The 18,958-nt window shown below is 31.3% G+C and overlaps 1 protein-coding gene across 5 annotated transcripts in view; it reads left to right on the forward strand.

Annotated features, from left to right (window-relative positions):
• The window catches only part of LOC108749212 (protein diaphanous), a 146,297-nt gene that overhangs the window by 81,199 nt on the left and 46,140 nt on the right, over positions 1-18,958 (forward strand). For 4 of the 5 annotated variants that reach the window (XM_018487771.1, XM_018487773.1, XM_018487774.1 and 1 more), the window contains exons 3-7: positions 6,189-6,371; positions 7,216-7,514; positions 7,980-8,289; positions 8,678-9,024; positions 9,152-9,437. In XM_018487771.1, coding sequence (XP_018343273.1) covers positions 6,189-6,371; positions 7,216-7,514; positions 7,980-8,289; positions 8,678-9,024; positions 9,152-9,437 — 1,425 coding nt within the window. Of the gene's footprint in view, positions 1-6,188; positions 6,372-7,215; positions 7,515-7,615; positions 7,631-7,979; positions 8,290-8,677; positions 9,025-9,151; positions 9,438-18,958 lie in introns of those variants that run through there. The other variant, XM_018487775.1, reaches the window with a different exon arrangement.

Here is an 18,958-nt window from a genome sequence, read left to right on the forward strand (position 1 = left end):
ATTTTTTTGTGCAATGGGATGATTTGAATTAAAATTTAAAAATCTCCCTGAAAAAGTCGGCTTACGATACTAATCAAAAATAAAATTATTCCTATTGATAGATATAGTGACATCCAGAAAATTAATTTTCTCTTCCCCTATTTTTGTAGTAAATTGGAAACGCGGATGAAATGAATTAAATTGTTTTAGTAAATTATCAATTTTAGAGGGAGAAACCGCGATACAAATTATCTACGTATCTATAATAAAACACAAATTCAACGATATCAAGGACACTGTCTCTAATCTCTTTATTACTAAGTCCGCTATTACAGGTGATAAAGGAGAGTCTATGGGAGTGGCATTTTGTTATTTTTGACACAGTTAATCAACGTATAAAAAATTTAATTAAAAATAGATATAAAGTACATAATGTTTTGACTGACAATGTATGTGCGAACGAATCTGCTTCTTGGCTTACCATTTATTCCTCTTTACACTGAAAAATTTAAACGATTCAATAAAAACGACATCAGGGAATCTTTTTATAGTCCTAATAAAATGGGCAAATATAATATATAAAAGTACAGAAGGATATTTGTCCCCATACATCGAAGAGCAATGTAGTTGTTATATCCCGATAAAATCCTCTATCTCTTTATTATAAATGTATGATTTATCTTATCTCTAGTTTAGTATTTCTAGTTTAGGTTTTGTAACCGTCCTTTCTATAGAAGGGCCTATTCCTTTTTTTGTAAACATTCAAAACAAACAGATAGCTCACGCTCGTACACCTTATACGTCACATAGACAAAAAATATCTAACCGATAATCTTTTCCGTTGAGAGCCTTTTTCCAGAAAAATGTTAAACAATAGTATATATGCTCAATAATTAAGTAATATAGTAAGTACATAGTAAAAATTAAGACCTTCCAACTGCGAGGACGAATATCTTTTATTTTTTCCTTTTATTTCTAATGGAACTAAAATCTATTCAAGAATTACGAAGTTATAATATGTATTTTGACGGTAGCAGTTTAAAATATGTATTATTAATATAATCTAGAATATGTCATCACATTTCGCCTCGCATAAGGATATTAGTTAAGTAAGATCGAATCTTTATAAACTATTAAGACTCTCGTTATTAAGATAAGACTCGTAGTGCCGGGAGTGGGGCTTGCGCGGAGCTCTGCTGCTCTAAGAAAAACAAGCGCGGGCATAGGTCCTACCAAATTTCAAAGAGTACTGATTGGTCCTGAAAGGACACTCCCATGCTCATTTTTTAGTATAAAAGGAGCTGCCGAAGGCAAAAACGCGTAGAGAGAAAAACTAAGAGCGAAAGTAAAAAATTATTCTGGAAGTGGGTAAGAGCTATCCTCGCGCTAACCTCCGGAACTTATTCCTACGTTTGTAACCATTTTTTTTTATTAAACGACTATATTAAAACAATTCGGCTGAAACCTAGATCTCTCCTCTACTTCAAATTCATTAAGATATACGAGTATCCGAGAAACGTTGTGACTGTCGCTGCCAATAGCGTGGCCCCCGTCTAATACTGTTCTGCGGAGAGTTCGTTATTTTGAGGAATCGTTGTGACCAGTCGCTGCCAATAGCGTGGCCCCTCGTCTAATAACAGTTCCTCAAAAGAGAGTCAAAATCCGAAGGGTTGTCACGACTGTCGCTGCCAATAGCGTGGCCCCCGTCTAACGACAATTTTTCGGAATAACGATAATTCTTTCGCGTTATCTCCATGCCTACCAAAGGCGGATGTAGACAACAAGAGAAGAGATTGAGGTATCAAAACAGCTATTGATTCAAACCACGATCCTTTCCCTTATTTCCAGAAATTGGCACAATTATTAGACAAAAAAAAACCGGTAAGCTTACCTAACGAAAACAGGTATTCCCTCCAACCGTTGGAGATCACTCCTCGATTTCCTGATTACCGAAATATTCAAAGGGGTGATCCACGAAAACTAGCCTACAAGCTTCGTGAGCTTTTTGGCACCGACTTCAAGGTTACCCTCCCGAGCAATTATCCCACTCTCCCCACCGAACAATCCTAACCGCACACTTGATCTCCAAACCCCGGGGTAAATTGCTTAAATGCATTGACTCCAAAACAGGAAATATAAAATTGAGAAATAAAAACCTCAATTCGGACGTAACATAGTCTATAAGATATCGTGTAATAATTGTGATGCGTCGTAGATTGGACAGACGGGCAGACAATTAAAAATTAGAATTACAGAACATCGTAATCATATTAGACATAATACTTCTGTCCGTTCTGTAATAACGGACAGGCTGCAGTACAATCATGATTTCCATAAGGTTAAAATTTTAGATGAAGAGCCTTGCTATAGGAAACGCTTAATTTCCGAGATGCTCAATATTAAGAAGCAGAGAAATAGTTTGAATTTACAAACTGATACCGAAGGTTTTCATAAGGCATATCTATTGTACATATCTATTGTAAATAAAGTTTAACTTTCTGATACTGTACGGTCCGTCTCTTTTCTCAGTCTGTGTTGATCCGTGTCAGCGAGCGTACATAACAATCAACACACAATGTCCGCCTTTTACGTCTGTGTTTCGCTTGTCTTTTTATATTCCAATGGCTATTTCCTACACTTATATGGACACACTTGGTTGAGTAATTTACACATGTTTTGGTGAGTTTTTATTCTTTATTAGAATTCCGGTATGTTAATTTATTTGCGTTTCATTTTTTCGTAAGAAGTCTTTTTACTTTTATTTTATTAACTAGATCTTTCCAAGAGATATGATACACTTTTGACTGTTTAATTATACGTGAATAATGTCGAGTTCTACATCAAGACTCATCTGAACTATGAATATTATGTATATGCGAACATTTGCGACAATTGTACTACTGTTTTTTGATATGTTTAATGTTTGAAGAGGGCTCCATCCAGTAGCCGAAACTTGTAACGTTTTATTTTTGCATTATGTAATTTTACTTCTCTTTGATTGTAATAAATTCTTCTAATGGTGTGAATTTTTAAAGAAATGTGTTGACTCTTACTTTGCCCTTTATTTATTATTATTTATTTTGTATATAAAGAGTCCTTCAATCTGTCAATTGTTGGAAACATAAATTATTATTTAGCCAGGTGTTTGTAATATTTCAAGAGAAAAAGAATGCTCATGGACACATCATGAATGACTCAATCGTGTGTTAATCTTAATTTGATTTACGGTAAATATCGATAAAAGGGGACCCAGCTCCGATGATGTTGATCTTGACATATGTTGTCAAGATCATGATTCTGAGTGACTTCCAATAGGTTTTAGCTGGTAATCTTCGCTTAAAAGTTAACAAGAAAAGTTTGACATCTTATTTTTGCTATAATATTAACAATTAAATCCCGAGATAGGAGGAGAGGTGGACCTCTGGATCTTTCTCGCTTCGCGTGGAAAGTCGCATGTCCCGATGCAGGGGAGATGCAGGCGGGGCGGAAGTCGCTTTGTATGTAAAGTCGTATGTCCTGAGGTAAGGGAGAGATGGAGTAGAAAGTTACAATATATGCCTTGTAACAGGAGGGGAGAGTGGATCTTGTTTCGCGTGGAAAATCGTTACAAAATTACAAATTTTTTGCTTTAAAAAAGAATTTAGAAAATTATATAGAAATTAAATTTTTGAAAAAAAGTTTTGTTTTTAAAACAGGAAATTTATTTATTTTAAAGCAGAGAATTTTTGTTTTATATAGCAGAATTTTTTTTATGATTTAGAAGTAAACAGAAGAACTTTTTTTGTTAATAACTTTTTAATAAATAACGAGCGACGGCTAAAATATACTGGAAGTCGTTTAGGATTGTGACCTTGACAACATGTCAAGATCATCATAACTTTTCTATTCTAAATAATTATAAAAAATATAATAATTAAAATTAATGTAGAGGCTCTTTTCTTTTTATACCTGACTGCATTATTCACTTATCGTTTTAAGTTTTTGCACAATATTAATAACTATTTGTCAGCAATTAATTTCATTTTGCGAAGTTATCCTTAAGATTACGTGTTATTATTCATTATACAAATGAAAATTACGACTTTTGCATCCTCTACAATCATTAATATTGTATAATTGTGTTGCTGCTAGGGCTCGCCAATGAAATAATTTTCTACGCAGTGCGAAAACCTACTGCGTATAAGATCCCACCAAGATCCCACGTTTACGTGCAACTTATTATTACTTTAACAATAGAAGTTTTTTTTTACTTCTTGCATATGAGAGACGTTAACATTTACTATAACCGAAAGATGCTATGTGAACTATCTAATCATGGTCTATGTGGATATAGTTGTCGTTATTCAGCTGTATCATCTAATACTCGGATAGCCGAAGAATCTATAATCATAGCAATTAATTTCACACGCGCGTGCTACTTTGTGCTACATGAGTCACATCCTGCGTACCTATTACTATTCGTAGCCTCCGGTCGTCCTGATAAAGTTTCGAATTTTGGAGCGGTTCAATCTTCGAAGTTTGATTTAACCGATAAAGAAGACGATACGTGCCGTAAATCTCTCGATCGCTTTCTTTCGCAACGTCTTTGCGTCCAAATGCGCTGCGCATCGCGTAAACATGTATCCAGTTATCTCGCGTTAAGCGGATGGAATAATTCCAGCTTTGCAGCGCACGATTTTGCGTCATCTTGAAAAAAAAATGGAATGTGCTTCTGAGCATGTCGCTAAACCATGAGCGAGCATGAATTGTTCGGACAGTATAGCATTGTAAAACGCGAATCCGTTCCGTTAAAGGAAAATATTTACAGTGAGTTACTCGGATATCGGAATGCAATTTTATCAGAACTATTGCGCGACTCATTGTCAATCGACTCATTTGCACTCGATTCGACTTATTGAAGCCAGACTTATTGAATTGATATCGATGTTACCTTTTGCGGGTTATTGGTTTTATTGATTCTGAAACTCAAAACTTCTATAGATCTTTGAGTCCCAAGGCTCTCACATATTCCACACATAAAATATTTGTTCTCACAGATTAAAAAATTGGATTTTCAATGAATGGGTTCTATAACATTTAATAAACTTTGTTTTTTATAAAGGTTAAATGAAAAGGAGCATACAGCCACACTTTTAAATACCTAGCGCCTTCCCGGTCCTAGTGTTAAGATGTTGAACTACTATCCAATATACATTCAATTAAATTGAATTAATATTTCAGAATTAATTGAGAGCCGATAAATCATCGGATTCACACAATCATTCTGATAATCCCCCCAAATTCACCCAAATATTAAAAAACTGTAATAAACTTATTGCGAAAAATAATATTATTATTTGATGTTGAACTAATTATATTCTGAAATATTAATTCAATTTAATTGTGAATGTATATTGGATAGTAGTTCAACATCTTAACACTAGGACTGTGAAGGCGCTAGGTATTTAAAAGTGTGGCTGTATGCTCCTTTTCATTTAACCTTTGTAACAATTAAAGCCACTTTCTAATATTTAAAATTTGTTTTTTATGTCGATCAGAAGTTTTTATTTTATTATCCTGGTATGAATTCTTTATTTATAATTATAGTTATAGTGAAAGTGATATTCTACTTCGAAGAGAGCTTTTTCTTTACCAAATTGAAGTGCAGATTGATTATGATATTATTTAAGGATCCGTAACAAATCAAACTAATAAAGACTCCTTATAAATAAAAAAAAATTGGAAAGAATAATTTCGTTTTTGAATCATCAATAGTAATGTTTGCGATATGGTGCTTTGTGATCACGGTGAGCATTCTTATTTTCGGGATAATTAATTATAATTCTAAAGTTTTTTGATAAATTAGTTTTCCATAGTCTCTATTCTTATATTTCCAATATTTCTTTATTTTCGTCCGTTTTTCTTTTTCTTTCACTTTTTTGGATTTAATTCTGGCATTTAAATTCTCGATGTAAAGGTGCTCACTATGACAGGATAACTTTTATTTACAGTTTATATATGTTAGTTTGTTGTCTCTGAGGAAGGCTCAAAAGTGATAGAATAAAGAAGTTTTACGCTTTATAGGTATATTATTTGCGCGACGTCTTCTGCGCCTGACTCCTAGTGCTCTTATTTTTTCCAATTTCTTTTGATTATTTAAGGATTTAATCTCTGATAAACTGAAATATGTGTTAAAATTATGTTGCAATACGAAATTAAAATTATTGCAGTTGGACACATGGTTCGGCCGACCGAAGAAATCCGTACGCGGGAGTGGGTCGCGCGGCTATTCGGGCAGTAACACCATGCCCAGGCCACACTCCGGTGACGATATCAACGAGATCGAGCAACAGCGTTATATCATCGAAAGGATGGACGAAGAAACGGTGAACGATAGATTCGAGGAAATGCTGGTGCGTACACGTCGCACATATTATATATTTTACATGTTCCAATAGCTTATCTTTTGTATAGGTATCTTTTCTAATAGGTATCTTTTGCTAACAATACAATTAAATAATATGATCCATATCAATAGTTATAAAACCACATTTTGACATTTAATAAGATCACCTTCAGTGTTACATAAAATAAGTTACAAAGTTATCAAAATCACAAAACATATTGTTACTTACTATAAAATAGAATGCCATAAGATATTCTTCATCACACTTCGCGAATTCAAATATCCAATCCGATTATGTATATTCCAATTACGATCAACTCGCCTTTAAGCACAGATCAACTTAAGAAATATTATTATGATTTGTATACGTTTAAAAAATTACAAAGTATTATAAAGTTAAACAAATGTAAAAATTACTATAAGTATTTTAAAGTTAAACAACTGTACATGTTAAGAAAACTACAAAGTTATTACAAAGATGACAAAACATATTGTTATAAAATTTGTTTCGTCTTCTTTGATAACTTTATAATTTATTTTATGTCACACCGAGGATGACTATTAAAAGTTGAAAACATATAGTTTTATCATTAATGATATGGATCGTATTATTTAACTATTATTATTAGCAAGAGATACTTGGCATGAGTTCTTGTTTATTTGATATTAAATTTATATATTTATTAAAATTATAGAATTTTATAAGAATTTGATTTGTTAATATTTTTCACTTTATGTGTATATATCGATAGAACGCACAGTATTCAGTAATTATTAAGTAATGAGGTATTGTGTATGGAATGATATCTAATAAATAGTAGAAGTTTTACCATTACTATTTTTGTATTTAGGCTAATATGAATCTAACAGAAGAAAAGAAGGAACCATTGCGTCAGCAATCGGAGTCGAAGAAGAAGGAGATGCTGGTTTTGCATTACAAAGGTAGCATACAGGAGAATCGATCAAAATTCGACAAACCGGCAGACTACATACAGTACCTGGCGCAGCCTGATTTGAGCGTCAATAAGATCTACAATTGCATTGAGTCTCTCAGGATCGCGCTTACTAACAATCCGCTCAGCTGGGTACAGGAATTTGGCACCAAGGGTCTCAAGCAGGTTCTGGCTACTCTCAATGAATGTTATCGAAAGTAAGTGAGTTCCGAGAGTATGTGTGTTCGAATAAAGTGTCCCATAGCAATTTGAATGCAGAACTTATTCTAACATTGGTATTATTCTATTCCAGTGCCTTCATATATTACGATAGGTAATTCATGTAAAAGTACTATTCGCTTAAAATTCGTTTTTTAATGATATTTATCACGTTGATTTCTTAACTGCTTATATTGTATACGAACGAAGTTTTACTAGTAATATTATAAACAGTTTAATTTTCTAAGATTTTCATATACTGCGAAAGAATTTAATTTGAGAATTACTTTATTTACGCTGCTCAATTAGCAAACTATTCTTAATTTTCACTTTATTATCATTTCAGTTTTGCATGATGCTTATAGCAGAATTTATTATAAGACTCTTGTGCTGCTTATGAATTTATTAAAATTCAAAATTCATGTTATTCTTTATTAATTAATGAAAAATTTGTTTTCCTTTAGTGACAACCGTTATGAGCGAATACAATACGAATGTATTCGCTGTTTAAAGGCTATTATGAATAATACCGTTGGTATAAAGGAGATGTTGGCTCATCACGAGGCCCTTACCATTGTGGCCAGGTCATTGGAGCCGACGAAACCGTCTGTAATGTCCGAAGCTGTAAAGTTACTAGGCGCGGTGTGCCTCATATCCTTTGATAGTCACAAAAAGGTTTTAGATGCTGTTACTATGAATGGCGAATTCAAAGGTCGTGAAAGATTTCTGCCAATCGTACAGGGTTTGATGAACAAGAAGAACGAAAATTTAAGGGTATGTTTTGTTTATTTCTTTATTTTTTATTAGATTTGTGTGTAAGATTTTAATCATTGTATAAATAAGTTTTTATGATAGAAAATCAAATGAAAAATGTAACGCTATCTTACTCTAGAAATATTAATTTTTTCTATATGTACAATTAAAATATAATAAGTTCGTTGCATTGTTAAATTAATATAATATTATATTTGTATAAATTATTATAAATTAAGTAAACAAACTAATCAAATTTATTTAACAACAAATTCTTGTATTATTTATTGTAATACATCCTAAAAATCTTTGACGAGTTATTATGTGATTTTTTTATTTGATAAAAACGAAAAACTAAGTAATTTGATATAAAATTTATTTTTATTTTTATATTACTTTCATATTACAGGTAGTATGTCTTCAACTCATAAATTCGATAATATCATCCGCGGAGGATCTAGATTTTCGCTTACATCTTAGGAACGAGGTAATGCGAGTAGGTTTAGCCGATATTCTCGAAATGTTAGAGAAAGATGAGTCGGAAGACTTGGCTACGCATTTGAAGATTTTTAATGATCACAAAGAGGAGGATTACGAGGAATTTGTACAGAGATTTGACAATGTACGTTTAGAATTAGACGATGTTAACGATTGTTTTGAAGTAGTTAAAAATATGGTAATGGATACTTCCGCCGAGCCATACTTTCTATCAATACTTCAACATCTTTTATTTATTCGAGATGATGCTCTGGTTCGGTAAGTATATACACTTGTACAGTCGCATTTACTTTTATTATTGCGATTTAATTAATATGTATATTTGTTTATTATTCTTATTAACTAACTCTTTATTTTCTTATTTTTTATTTTCTCATTTTTTTAGACCGGCATATTATAAATTGATAGAGGAATGTATATCGCAAATTGTGTTGCATCGTTCAGGCTGTGACCCGGATTTCAGCGCGACAAAACGCTTCCAGATTGATGTTCAACCGTTGATCGATATCCTAGTCGAAAAATCACGGGCCGAGGAAGAACGCCGATTAGTAGAAGTGATGCAAAAGTTAGAGGAAGCTATAGCTAGTAGACAAGAAGCTGAAGCGAAACTTCAGCATGCGGAAAACAAGATCAAAGAACTGGAGCAAGGAACAGAGAAACCTGGAGGTTTTGTAAGTATACATATGATAGATTTATAGGGTATATCTTAAACAGCGTCCAGTAAGCAAAAAGATTAAAAGCGTTTTTTTTTAAATAAAAAATTGAGCCTAAAAGTTTTGAGCCGTTTTTTTTCTACAATATTCAATGAAGCAGTTATTATCAAGTTAGTATAATCAGTGCTGTCATTTAAACAGGCGCACGTGCCTGGTAATGAGCGCTTCACACCGCGCCGTTACTATATTTTCATCGTTAATGTGCAATATTTTCGCGCATCGTAATGATACGAAAAAATTTTTTTTTGCATTAAAAATTATATTTCTTCTGCGCGGATTAGATTAGAATCCGTTTTCCTTTTAAGAAATTTTCGACAAGGAATAAAACTTATCAAAAATCGTTTTAGATTATAGTTTACATAAAAAGCCTATAATCTTTTTGCATACAAATTATTTTAAAATCTTTCTTTGTCAATTTAAAACTCTACGCCTTCTTTTACGTAGACACTTTTAAATTATCTTTTTCTTTTTAATTAAATTATCTTTTCTGTAATTTTTTTTAATAAAAATCACATTGTTCACAATCATCTATAGATGGATTCTTGGTGGATATTAATCACTCAAATTATCTGTAATAGATGGTTGTGGAGAACGATTTTTATAAGAGAATTGCAGAATATAAAAAAATCCTTTACTTAAAAAGTTTCTACAACAAATGTAAGAATGTTAAGAAAATAATAATAAAATAATACAAATCTATCTAATAATATGAACCGATTTTTATTATCAATATTTGGAGATTTGCATAAGTAGAAAAAATGAATTCTGTTTTATGTAAAATTATTTTTTTAAACAATTTTATTCTTCAGAAATTTTTGCGTTAACATTTAAACTTTAAAATCATTTAATGAATTTTCTTGCGAGTGGTTTCGTTTCACAAGTAAACCTATCTTTTCGCGTTTCGCCGAATTTAATAAAACTTAGTATATTTGTAGAGCAGACGAAAATAATAGATACGTATTTTTTTATATTGGCAATGCAGGATTAAAGGTGCAAACTACTCTAGTGATAAGCACGAGTACTTAATTTCTTGTAGAGATGCACTGGATATTCGAGAAATATCCGATATCCGATATTATCCGACACTTTTCCGACGTAGGTAAGAAGTGGCGTAACTGTAAACAAAAAATAGAAATATTATAAAAATATAAAAAAATTATTAAAACAAAAAAAATATAAAAATATAATAATAATATAAAAATATAAAAATAAAAAATAAGAAAAAAAAACGAAATGGGGATAGACTCTTCCCACCTCCTCGTTGGTTATTCCTGGATTCAAAGACCGATATATAATTATTTCTTTTTCAGCAAGTCGCCATATTGGGTCTGTTATTTTGAATTCTCAATTTTTTATTATTTGGATTTGCTTTCAGGAAACATGAAAGCCTCGTATCATCTTTAAAATTTAAAAGTAGCTGTAATAGAGTGAGCTAAAATGCAAGAAATTAGGTACTCGTGCTTATCACTATAAGGATAATTTGTACCATTAAAACTGTACCATTACCAATATAAAAAAATACGTATTTATTATTTTTGTCTACAAACGTACCAAGTTTAAATTCGGAGACTCACGGAAAGGTAGGTTTATTTGTCAGTGGGGTATATGAAGTTAGCATCCCAACTATAGTCAGGAGTTCTGATTAGAGTTCTTACTTCCTTTTGACGAGACGAAGAGAGTTCCCTATAATTTAGAACAAGAGTTCCGCTTAATAATCATTTTTTAAGAATTTAATAAAAATGAATTGCTAACTTCTTATCGAAAATCAAGATCTGAGCGATTTAATAGCTTCATTTCGTCAATATCTAGAGTTCCTGATGTATAACAAAAATTTCGAAAAATGGAAAAAAAAAAAATTTTTGAAATATTAATTTTTAGATACAATAATTCTGATTAGAGTTCCTGCTTCCTTTTAACGAAGTGTTCTGTGATTTTTAACGCGAGATTCGCTTTGGGTTGTTAACTTTTTGTCGAAATTTAAGTTTGAATAGTTCTGAGCGGCTTTATTTTATTAATATCTAGAATTTCTTATATATAAGAGATAAATCAAATCGATAAAAAAGAAAAAAAGTTTTTTGAAAATTTTTGTGAACCCAACAAATGTTACGTATCTCACAAAACGTTGGTCCAATCGCTTTGACCCTAATTGAGCCATTCAAAATTTGTTGAGAGTACCAAGTAGTTCTGATTGGAATTCTAGACAGTTCTTGACGAATTCAAAAAGTATTAGGGCTCAAAGCGATTGGACCAACGTTTTGCGAAATACGTAACATTTGTTGGGTCCTCGAAAATTTTCAAAAAAATTTTTTTTTATTGATCAGATTTGTCTCTTATGCATCAGAAATTCTAAATATTTATAAAATAAAACTATTAAGCTGCTCAGAATTATTTGATCTTGAATTTCGATAAGAAGTTAGCACCCTCATTTTTTTTAAATTATTAAAAAATGGTTATTAAGCGAATCTCGCGTTAAAATCTACAGAGAATTCTTCGCTTTGTTAAAAGAAAGCGGGAACTTTAATCACAACTGTTGTATCTAAAAATTAATTTTTAAAAAATTTTTAATTTTTAATTTTTTGAAATTTTTTTTATGCATCAGGATCTCTAGATATTGATATTCACGAAATGGAGCTATTTAACCACTCAAATTATTCGATCCCGATTTTCGATAAAAAGTTAGCACCCCATTTTTAAAAAATTATTAAAATATGGTTATTAAGCGGAACTCTTATTATAAAATATACTATAGGGAACTCTTTGTTTCGTCAAAAGGAAATGGGAACTTTAATCAGAACTTCTGAGTACTATAGTTGGGATGCTAACTTCACATATCCGAAATTTACAAAAGTAAGTATACTTTCAGTAGAGAGAAGCTCTCTGCTATTAGCGTTTTAGACTCGAGTGAGTTTGCACCGACCTGGTTTGGATTAATGACATTTTATAGTATTGAGCATGTAACGTGTCAACCAATAGTGAAGCATACGACATCATTAATCTAGTTCAGGTTGGTGCAAACCGACTCGGTTCGAAAACGCTATATACGGGGTATCCCATTTTAATCGATTATTTCAAATATCTTTTGAATAGTGCATTTTAGAAAAAAATGTTTCAGACAAAAGTTTTGGGTCTTTCAGAAGGACATAAGGTGGTATCTTTGATTTAACCTTGGATGGCGTTTTCAAGATTAGAGCAAGGTTACTTTCTATTTTTTTAATGTGGAAACACCTATTTTTCATTACATATTCTTGTAACTTACTTCTCTCGAGAGCTTTTCAAAACACTATAATAAAATATGTTTTCATGAAGTACTTTTTGATTTAAGGCTTGAAAGTTATAGTATCGCCGGCATTAGTATTACTCAAGGTGCCTAAACGATGGCTAAAATCTTTTGAATATTGTTCAGTGTTATGATCTTGATAACATTTATTAAGATCAAGACCATTAAAGATTGTTCCTCTTATTTTTGTATTAAAAATTTATTTTTACGTAAAAGTGAAAATAAGAGGAACAACCTCTCCAGTGATCTTGATGTTAACAAATGTTATCAAGATCATGAACAACATTTAAAAGATTTTAGTCATTGTTTTTTTAATGCTAATGCCGGTAATACTGTAACTTTCAAATCTTATTTATAACTCAAAAAGTACTTTTCACATGCCTTTTATCACTTTTTGTGATTATTGACTATCAGGAGGGATAAGGATAGCTTTCATCCATTTCTACAATTGTTATAAAACGATCTCATCATTTTGTTTTGTTAAAATTGTCTCTATTCTACAAATAGCACGCAACAAAAATTAACATATTATTTCTCGCTTCTGATGTTACGATTTAATATGGTTGTGGTGACTACTCAGGAATCTTAAAATAAAAAAAATATGTAAAGTGTTAAGGCAGGAACTTTTGGCATTCAAAAATCAATTTTAACTTGAATTTTTTGGAGAAAAATGAATAAGTTGATTGAAAAACCAATTTAAGGATTTTATTATATATCTTTTCTAGTGTAAAAAATAATTTTTTCATCTTGTTTGAACAACAAAATGGCGGCTTCCTGATCCAATTACGGAAATTATGGAAACACTTTCCATAAGACGGGCTCAAGTGTACACGATTTCAAACACGATTGCAAAATGGTTTAATCTATGCAAACTAAAAAAAAGTGACATTATTTACACTGTTATGATTATCATCTGACGTAGGGATTTTTTAAAATATTGATTTTTCTTGAAATATGGTTTGGAAAAAAGTTGCAATTTTTTCGAAAAAAAAATTGTCTTTAATTGTCGATTAAAAAAAAATTACAAAATATTTTCAAAAATTCTACGTCAGATGATAGAGAATATTTAGCTAAAAATATTTAGTTAATATTTAGTTAAATTTGAAGTTAATCGGATGAAAATTTTTTGAGTTATCATGTACATCGTCTCGAAAAATGCGTTTAAAGTGGAGCGTGCGTTTTCTTGATGTTTACTAATGGTGTTGCTCTCACACTGAAACCGACGCTGAAATTGCTGAGATTAGATTTTAGTACAAGTTGTGACATCTATAGATAGTATCCAGAACTTATATTTTGATGAGTATATAGTTTTGTATATCTGCATGATCCGGACGGATTACAAAAGAGGCGGAATCACTTTGGTCTGCCACAGTTGAAATTTATTTTCTCGATTACTTTTGACTTTGAATTTTGCTTTCGAATCTTTTTTCTCGTATTCTCAAACTAATGATTAAATTAAAACAATAAAAAGAATTTAGATTTTTTTTTAATCTCAGGAGGGGGTCCTACCTTAAAAAATATAAATAGATTTCTTTCTGTATAAGAAAGTTTTACTTTCTCTTTATTAACCAAAGTTTTACGATGAGCTGTTTTATTTTTTAATAATATAAAAGATAGTTTTTCTAATATAAAGCTCTTAAAAAATAATTACCTAAAAAACTACAATCTTTATTAGTTGTTTTTTTTTATTATATATAAAAACATTGCAACGATTGTCCCGACCAGCAATTTTTATTTGACCTAAACTTCTAAGATTGCACTATCGTGTAAGCTCAGTTTATCCTTAGTCAATATTCCTCTTCTTTAGACAAGCTTGTGCGGTTTTGTCCTTTTAAAGACATTTTCTACGTAATCCGTGATGATCCAGCAGTTTTTTCACCAGGAGTTATTATGGTCCTGAAATTTTGTGTAATGTTGAACAGCTTTCTTTATTTCCTCTTTGACAGAAATACTTAGCTGTATTTGCACACGCTATTATGTTATTATTCAGCTTTATTACTTTATTACTTGGTTTTTCTTTTTTATTAGTAAAATTAACGTGAATTGATTTATTTTTATTGAGTTTTATATGTTTTATCTTTTAATTCATTTACTCAATTTATTTATAGCTTTCTGCAGATTTTTTGTAGCTTCTTCGGTGTTGTCTGCGATGGCCAATGTGGTTGTATCGTCTGCAAAAATAGTTATTGTTGCTTGATTTGATTGAGATGTATCACTTGTATAGATGAGGTATAGAATCGGTCTCAGCACACTCCCTTGAGGTACTTCTACTATGATTTTCCTCAAATCAGAGTAATCTTGATCGCATTTGACTCTGAAGAGTCTATTTGATAGATATGATTTGATAATTTCAGAGAACTGCCTTGGTAAGCAAATATCCAGTTTATTGTTTAATGGTTAATTAATCCTTCATGCCATACTTTATCGAAGGCTTGGACCACGATCAGGAAAGACGCTGAGCAAATCTTTTTATTCTCTAAAGTCGGCAGCAGAGAAATTGAGTGATAAGATAACACTATATTTAGGTGGCTTATCTGGCTTCGGTAACATTAGAACTTCAGACACCTTTCATGCTCGTGATACGTATCTAATGAATGCATTTATGATATATGTCAACTTAATTATTGCTTTCCGTGGCAGTTGCTTTAGGAACTCTTTAGTGATGAGATCGTATCCAGGTGCTTTCTTAGTATTGATATTTTTCTTAATTTCTTGTTGAATCTTTTTGACGTGAGTAATTGGATGTTTATTTCTTCTCTATTCTACGTATTCGTTGTCAGCACATATTCCTCTTCCGACTTGTGCGAATGGAACGTTTTTTCAAGATGATTGGCGAATATTTTAGCTTTACTTTTATTGTCTAGCCCACTGTCTATTAGAACTTATTAATGGTAGAATGTGGTCTTTTGATTCTTTTGTTGGCTTTCTATAAGGAATAATTCGCGTCGTAGTAATTTCTTTTTAGTGAAATTCCTTAAATATGTATTAATATTTTTTTCTTTTACTTGTATTTCTCTTCTAAGTCGTTGGATTCATGTTATTCAATTAATTTTTATTCAATTAATTTTTATCTGCCAGAGTTCTGGTTTGTTACTATTTCTTCCTGCCTTTTTTCGTCAATCAATTTTTTAATTATTATTGTAGTTAATGTCTAACAATTTCTTTGATATAAAGTTTATATTGTTCCATGCTTGCTGGATATCCACTATCAACTTTCCAACTTCGTAGTCAAGCTGGTCTTCGCTTTTCAGTGGCACTTTCAACTGTATCTTATTTGAAAGTTCAGCACTTCCAATTGATAGTTTTATCTATTAGAGTGGGGTATGACTTCTTTATGATTATTTTATTATTGTTAATATAACTGGGAAGTGATCAGAGTTTAGACAAAACTTTCTTTAATTTTAATTTGATTGAAATTTTTTGTATGATGAAGAAATTCAGTAAGTCTAATATTTTTTGTAGATCTGTATGCTAATAGGTAGGCTTGCCAGTTGAATATATTCATGTTCCTGTATGGCCGACAACAACTCTCTTCGCTTGGCTGTCGTTAGCCATCAATGGATGTCCTTTGCGTTAAGATCTTTTTCCGCTATAAATTTCTCTTCCAGGCTTCTCAAGAAGTCCAGGTAGTGTTTTTAAGTTGTGCCTGGAGGAGGTGAGGCTGCGCTTACTGCAAGGCTAAACTTTAATACTGACAGTTGTAACTTGCACCATGTCCGTTTGATATAGCGCTTCTTCATGATAGACAATACTTTCCTTAATAATCACAACACTTCCATCCCTAGCTGTGTTTTGCAGTTAGTGTGATATACTTTGTATGCCCTGATTCTGATATAAGACTGTTCAGTAAGATGAATCGCATTTATATCCTACATCTATTTTATGGATTTATAGGAATGCAACTCACTTAATGTTAATTTTTGCTCGATGCCGTTGGCATTCCACGTAACTATTTTTATTTCGTGTTTACCTATTATTTCTTTTTAGAAGGCGCAGCCGCTTTCTTGTTCTAAATTAGAAAGTTTTTGCAGAACATCTTTCAGCATTTTTTCCTAGTCTTCAAATTTTTTATCTTACTTTTTATTTAATATTTTAATCAGCACATTTTTTTTCTTTTTATTCTTTATTTCTCTCTAATTGTACCACTTGAGAATAGGTTTTCCCTTCGACAATTTAATTTTATTGTATTAATCTTTCTGCATCAGGTTTCTACAACTATTATAGATCATTTGATTGGTTTTTATTGACGTTCCTCTTTGTAACTTTGTTTTTAATTTTTTGCAGTTTTTTTTGTAATTTCATATCTTCTGTAATTCGCAGAGTGATTATTCCCACAATTAGCACATTTTGATTGAATTTGTTGCTGTTATTTTAGATTCCCACGTGTGATGTTTATTTGCACATTTTATACATCTCGATTCCCTTTTGCAGTATCTTTGAATATGTCCATAAGTTTTGATAATTTTTACATTAGGCGATAAGTTTAGATTTTTTCAGAAGTTCTATTTCAACTTTTATACCCAATATTTCTTTTATTTTGTAAATTTTCTTAAGATTTATTGTTGTTGAAGATCAGTATAAAGATAGGAGGGGCTTTATCTTCTCTCTTCAGCAATACCACCGCTTCCAGCAATTTATATCCTTTATATCTCATCTCGTCAACAATCTTTTTAGGATTGCAGGAGTAATGCAATTTTTTTGTTACAACTCTGATGGGTCTGAGTTGTTTATTTTTGTAGATGTGCCAGAAATACCTACCTTCGAGATATCTTCTTAGTTTTCTATGTTCATAGGCACTAGTTACATTTAATTTGACTTGTTTGTCAGTATGCTAGCTATGAAGTTGAACTGGTTTTTATGTAGTTCTTCATATAATTTATCATAATTTTTAATCTAAGTACTATAGGGAGTGGTCTTGGTTGTTTACTTTGCATTCTCATTTTTGTTTTCTATTGTGGCTGGTATGCTTGAGATTACATTGCCAGTGGGTTTCAGGAAAGAGCAGACCATTTTGTGCTTTTTGTTCTTTCTTTTCCATCTGGTTATCCATTCCGTATCCTTAATTAATTCTTTTCCTATACAATATTCTTTCTTTTGTTCGATAGTCGTACTTGATCCATTCTTTTTAAGCTTGTTGAAGAGCTTTTCTCTTTTCTATTATTTGTAGCTGCAGCTCCGCTCGAGATTGATTCTAGCAGTTCTTTCTCTACGCCAGGCATCATATAACATGTGTTTGTTATGCGTCCTTATGCTCGGCATTTGAATGTCGTCTTCTACTCTTCTTCCGTTCATGCTGTTAGCAAACAATGGTTGCTCCCCCTCCCCCTCCCCCGGGAATACCATCTGATGCAATTTTCATCGATTTTCTCTATTATCTGGTATTTGTTGTTAGTTTTGATCCATTCCGGATATTTTATTTTCCCGGTACCCTCCAGATAACAGTATGTCATCCAGCGAACATTCCTCAATCTGCCACCTAGGGAGGATTAAAAATTCTTATGGGATTTTTAATAGTAAATTAAAATTATGTCATAATAGAAATTCAGAATTATTATATTATGTGACATAATTTTAATTCTGGATAAAGAAATATTAATTTCTTAACACTTTGACGACCGCACTTTTCAGAAAAAAGTTTGCTCTTGCCGTTGGCATATAATGACGAAAGCTACTAGCTGCCGGCACTTTTTGTTAGCTTTATTACAAATTGAAAGCATTGATTCTTCATCATTGTTGTCTCATCCTCATCGCTAACATTTGATAGATTATTAGCGTACATGTCATCACTTTCACACATTCTTAAAGATATTTTCTTTAAATTTATAAATACAGCTTTAGATATATAAGATATTGTATATACCATTTACTAATAAAACTACCTTGATGAAAATTTTTCTCAGAATTTTTAATATATTTTTTTAGAATTTCTATATAATTTTTCAGAATTTCTATATAATTTTATAACTTTCTCACATTTTTTATACGAATTGAAACATTTCTTAGAAAATCTTTTCTCAGAATTTTTCATACATGTTAATTATAAAATATCATAAAATTTTTAAGATTTTTTGTAAATATAATTTTTGATGAAATGTTATAAAATTCTTTCAAAAATTTGAAAATATTTTTTAAAAATTATGGGATGAGAAATTTCGGAATATTTCAGAATTCACTTGTATGAAAAATTTTGAGAGAAGATGTA

This window comes from Trachymyrmex septentrionalis, unplaced genomic scaffold, assembly GCF_001594115.1.
Source record: "Trachymyrmex septentrionalis isolate Tsep2-gDNA-1 unplaced genomic scaffold, Tsep1.0 scaffold275, whole genome shotgun sequence".
In the NCBI taxonomy this organism is placed as follows: Eukaryota; Metazoa; Arthropoda; class Insecta; order Hymenoptera; family Formicidae; genus Trachymyrmex; species Trachymyrmex septentrionalis.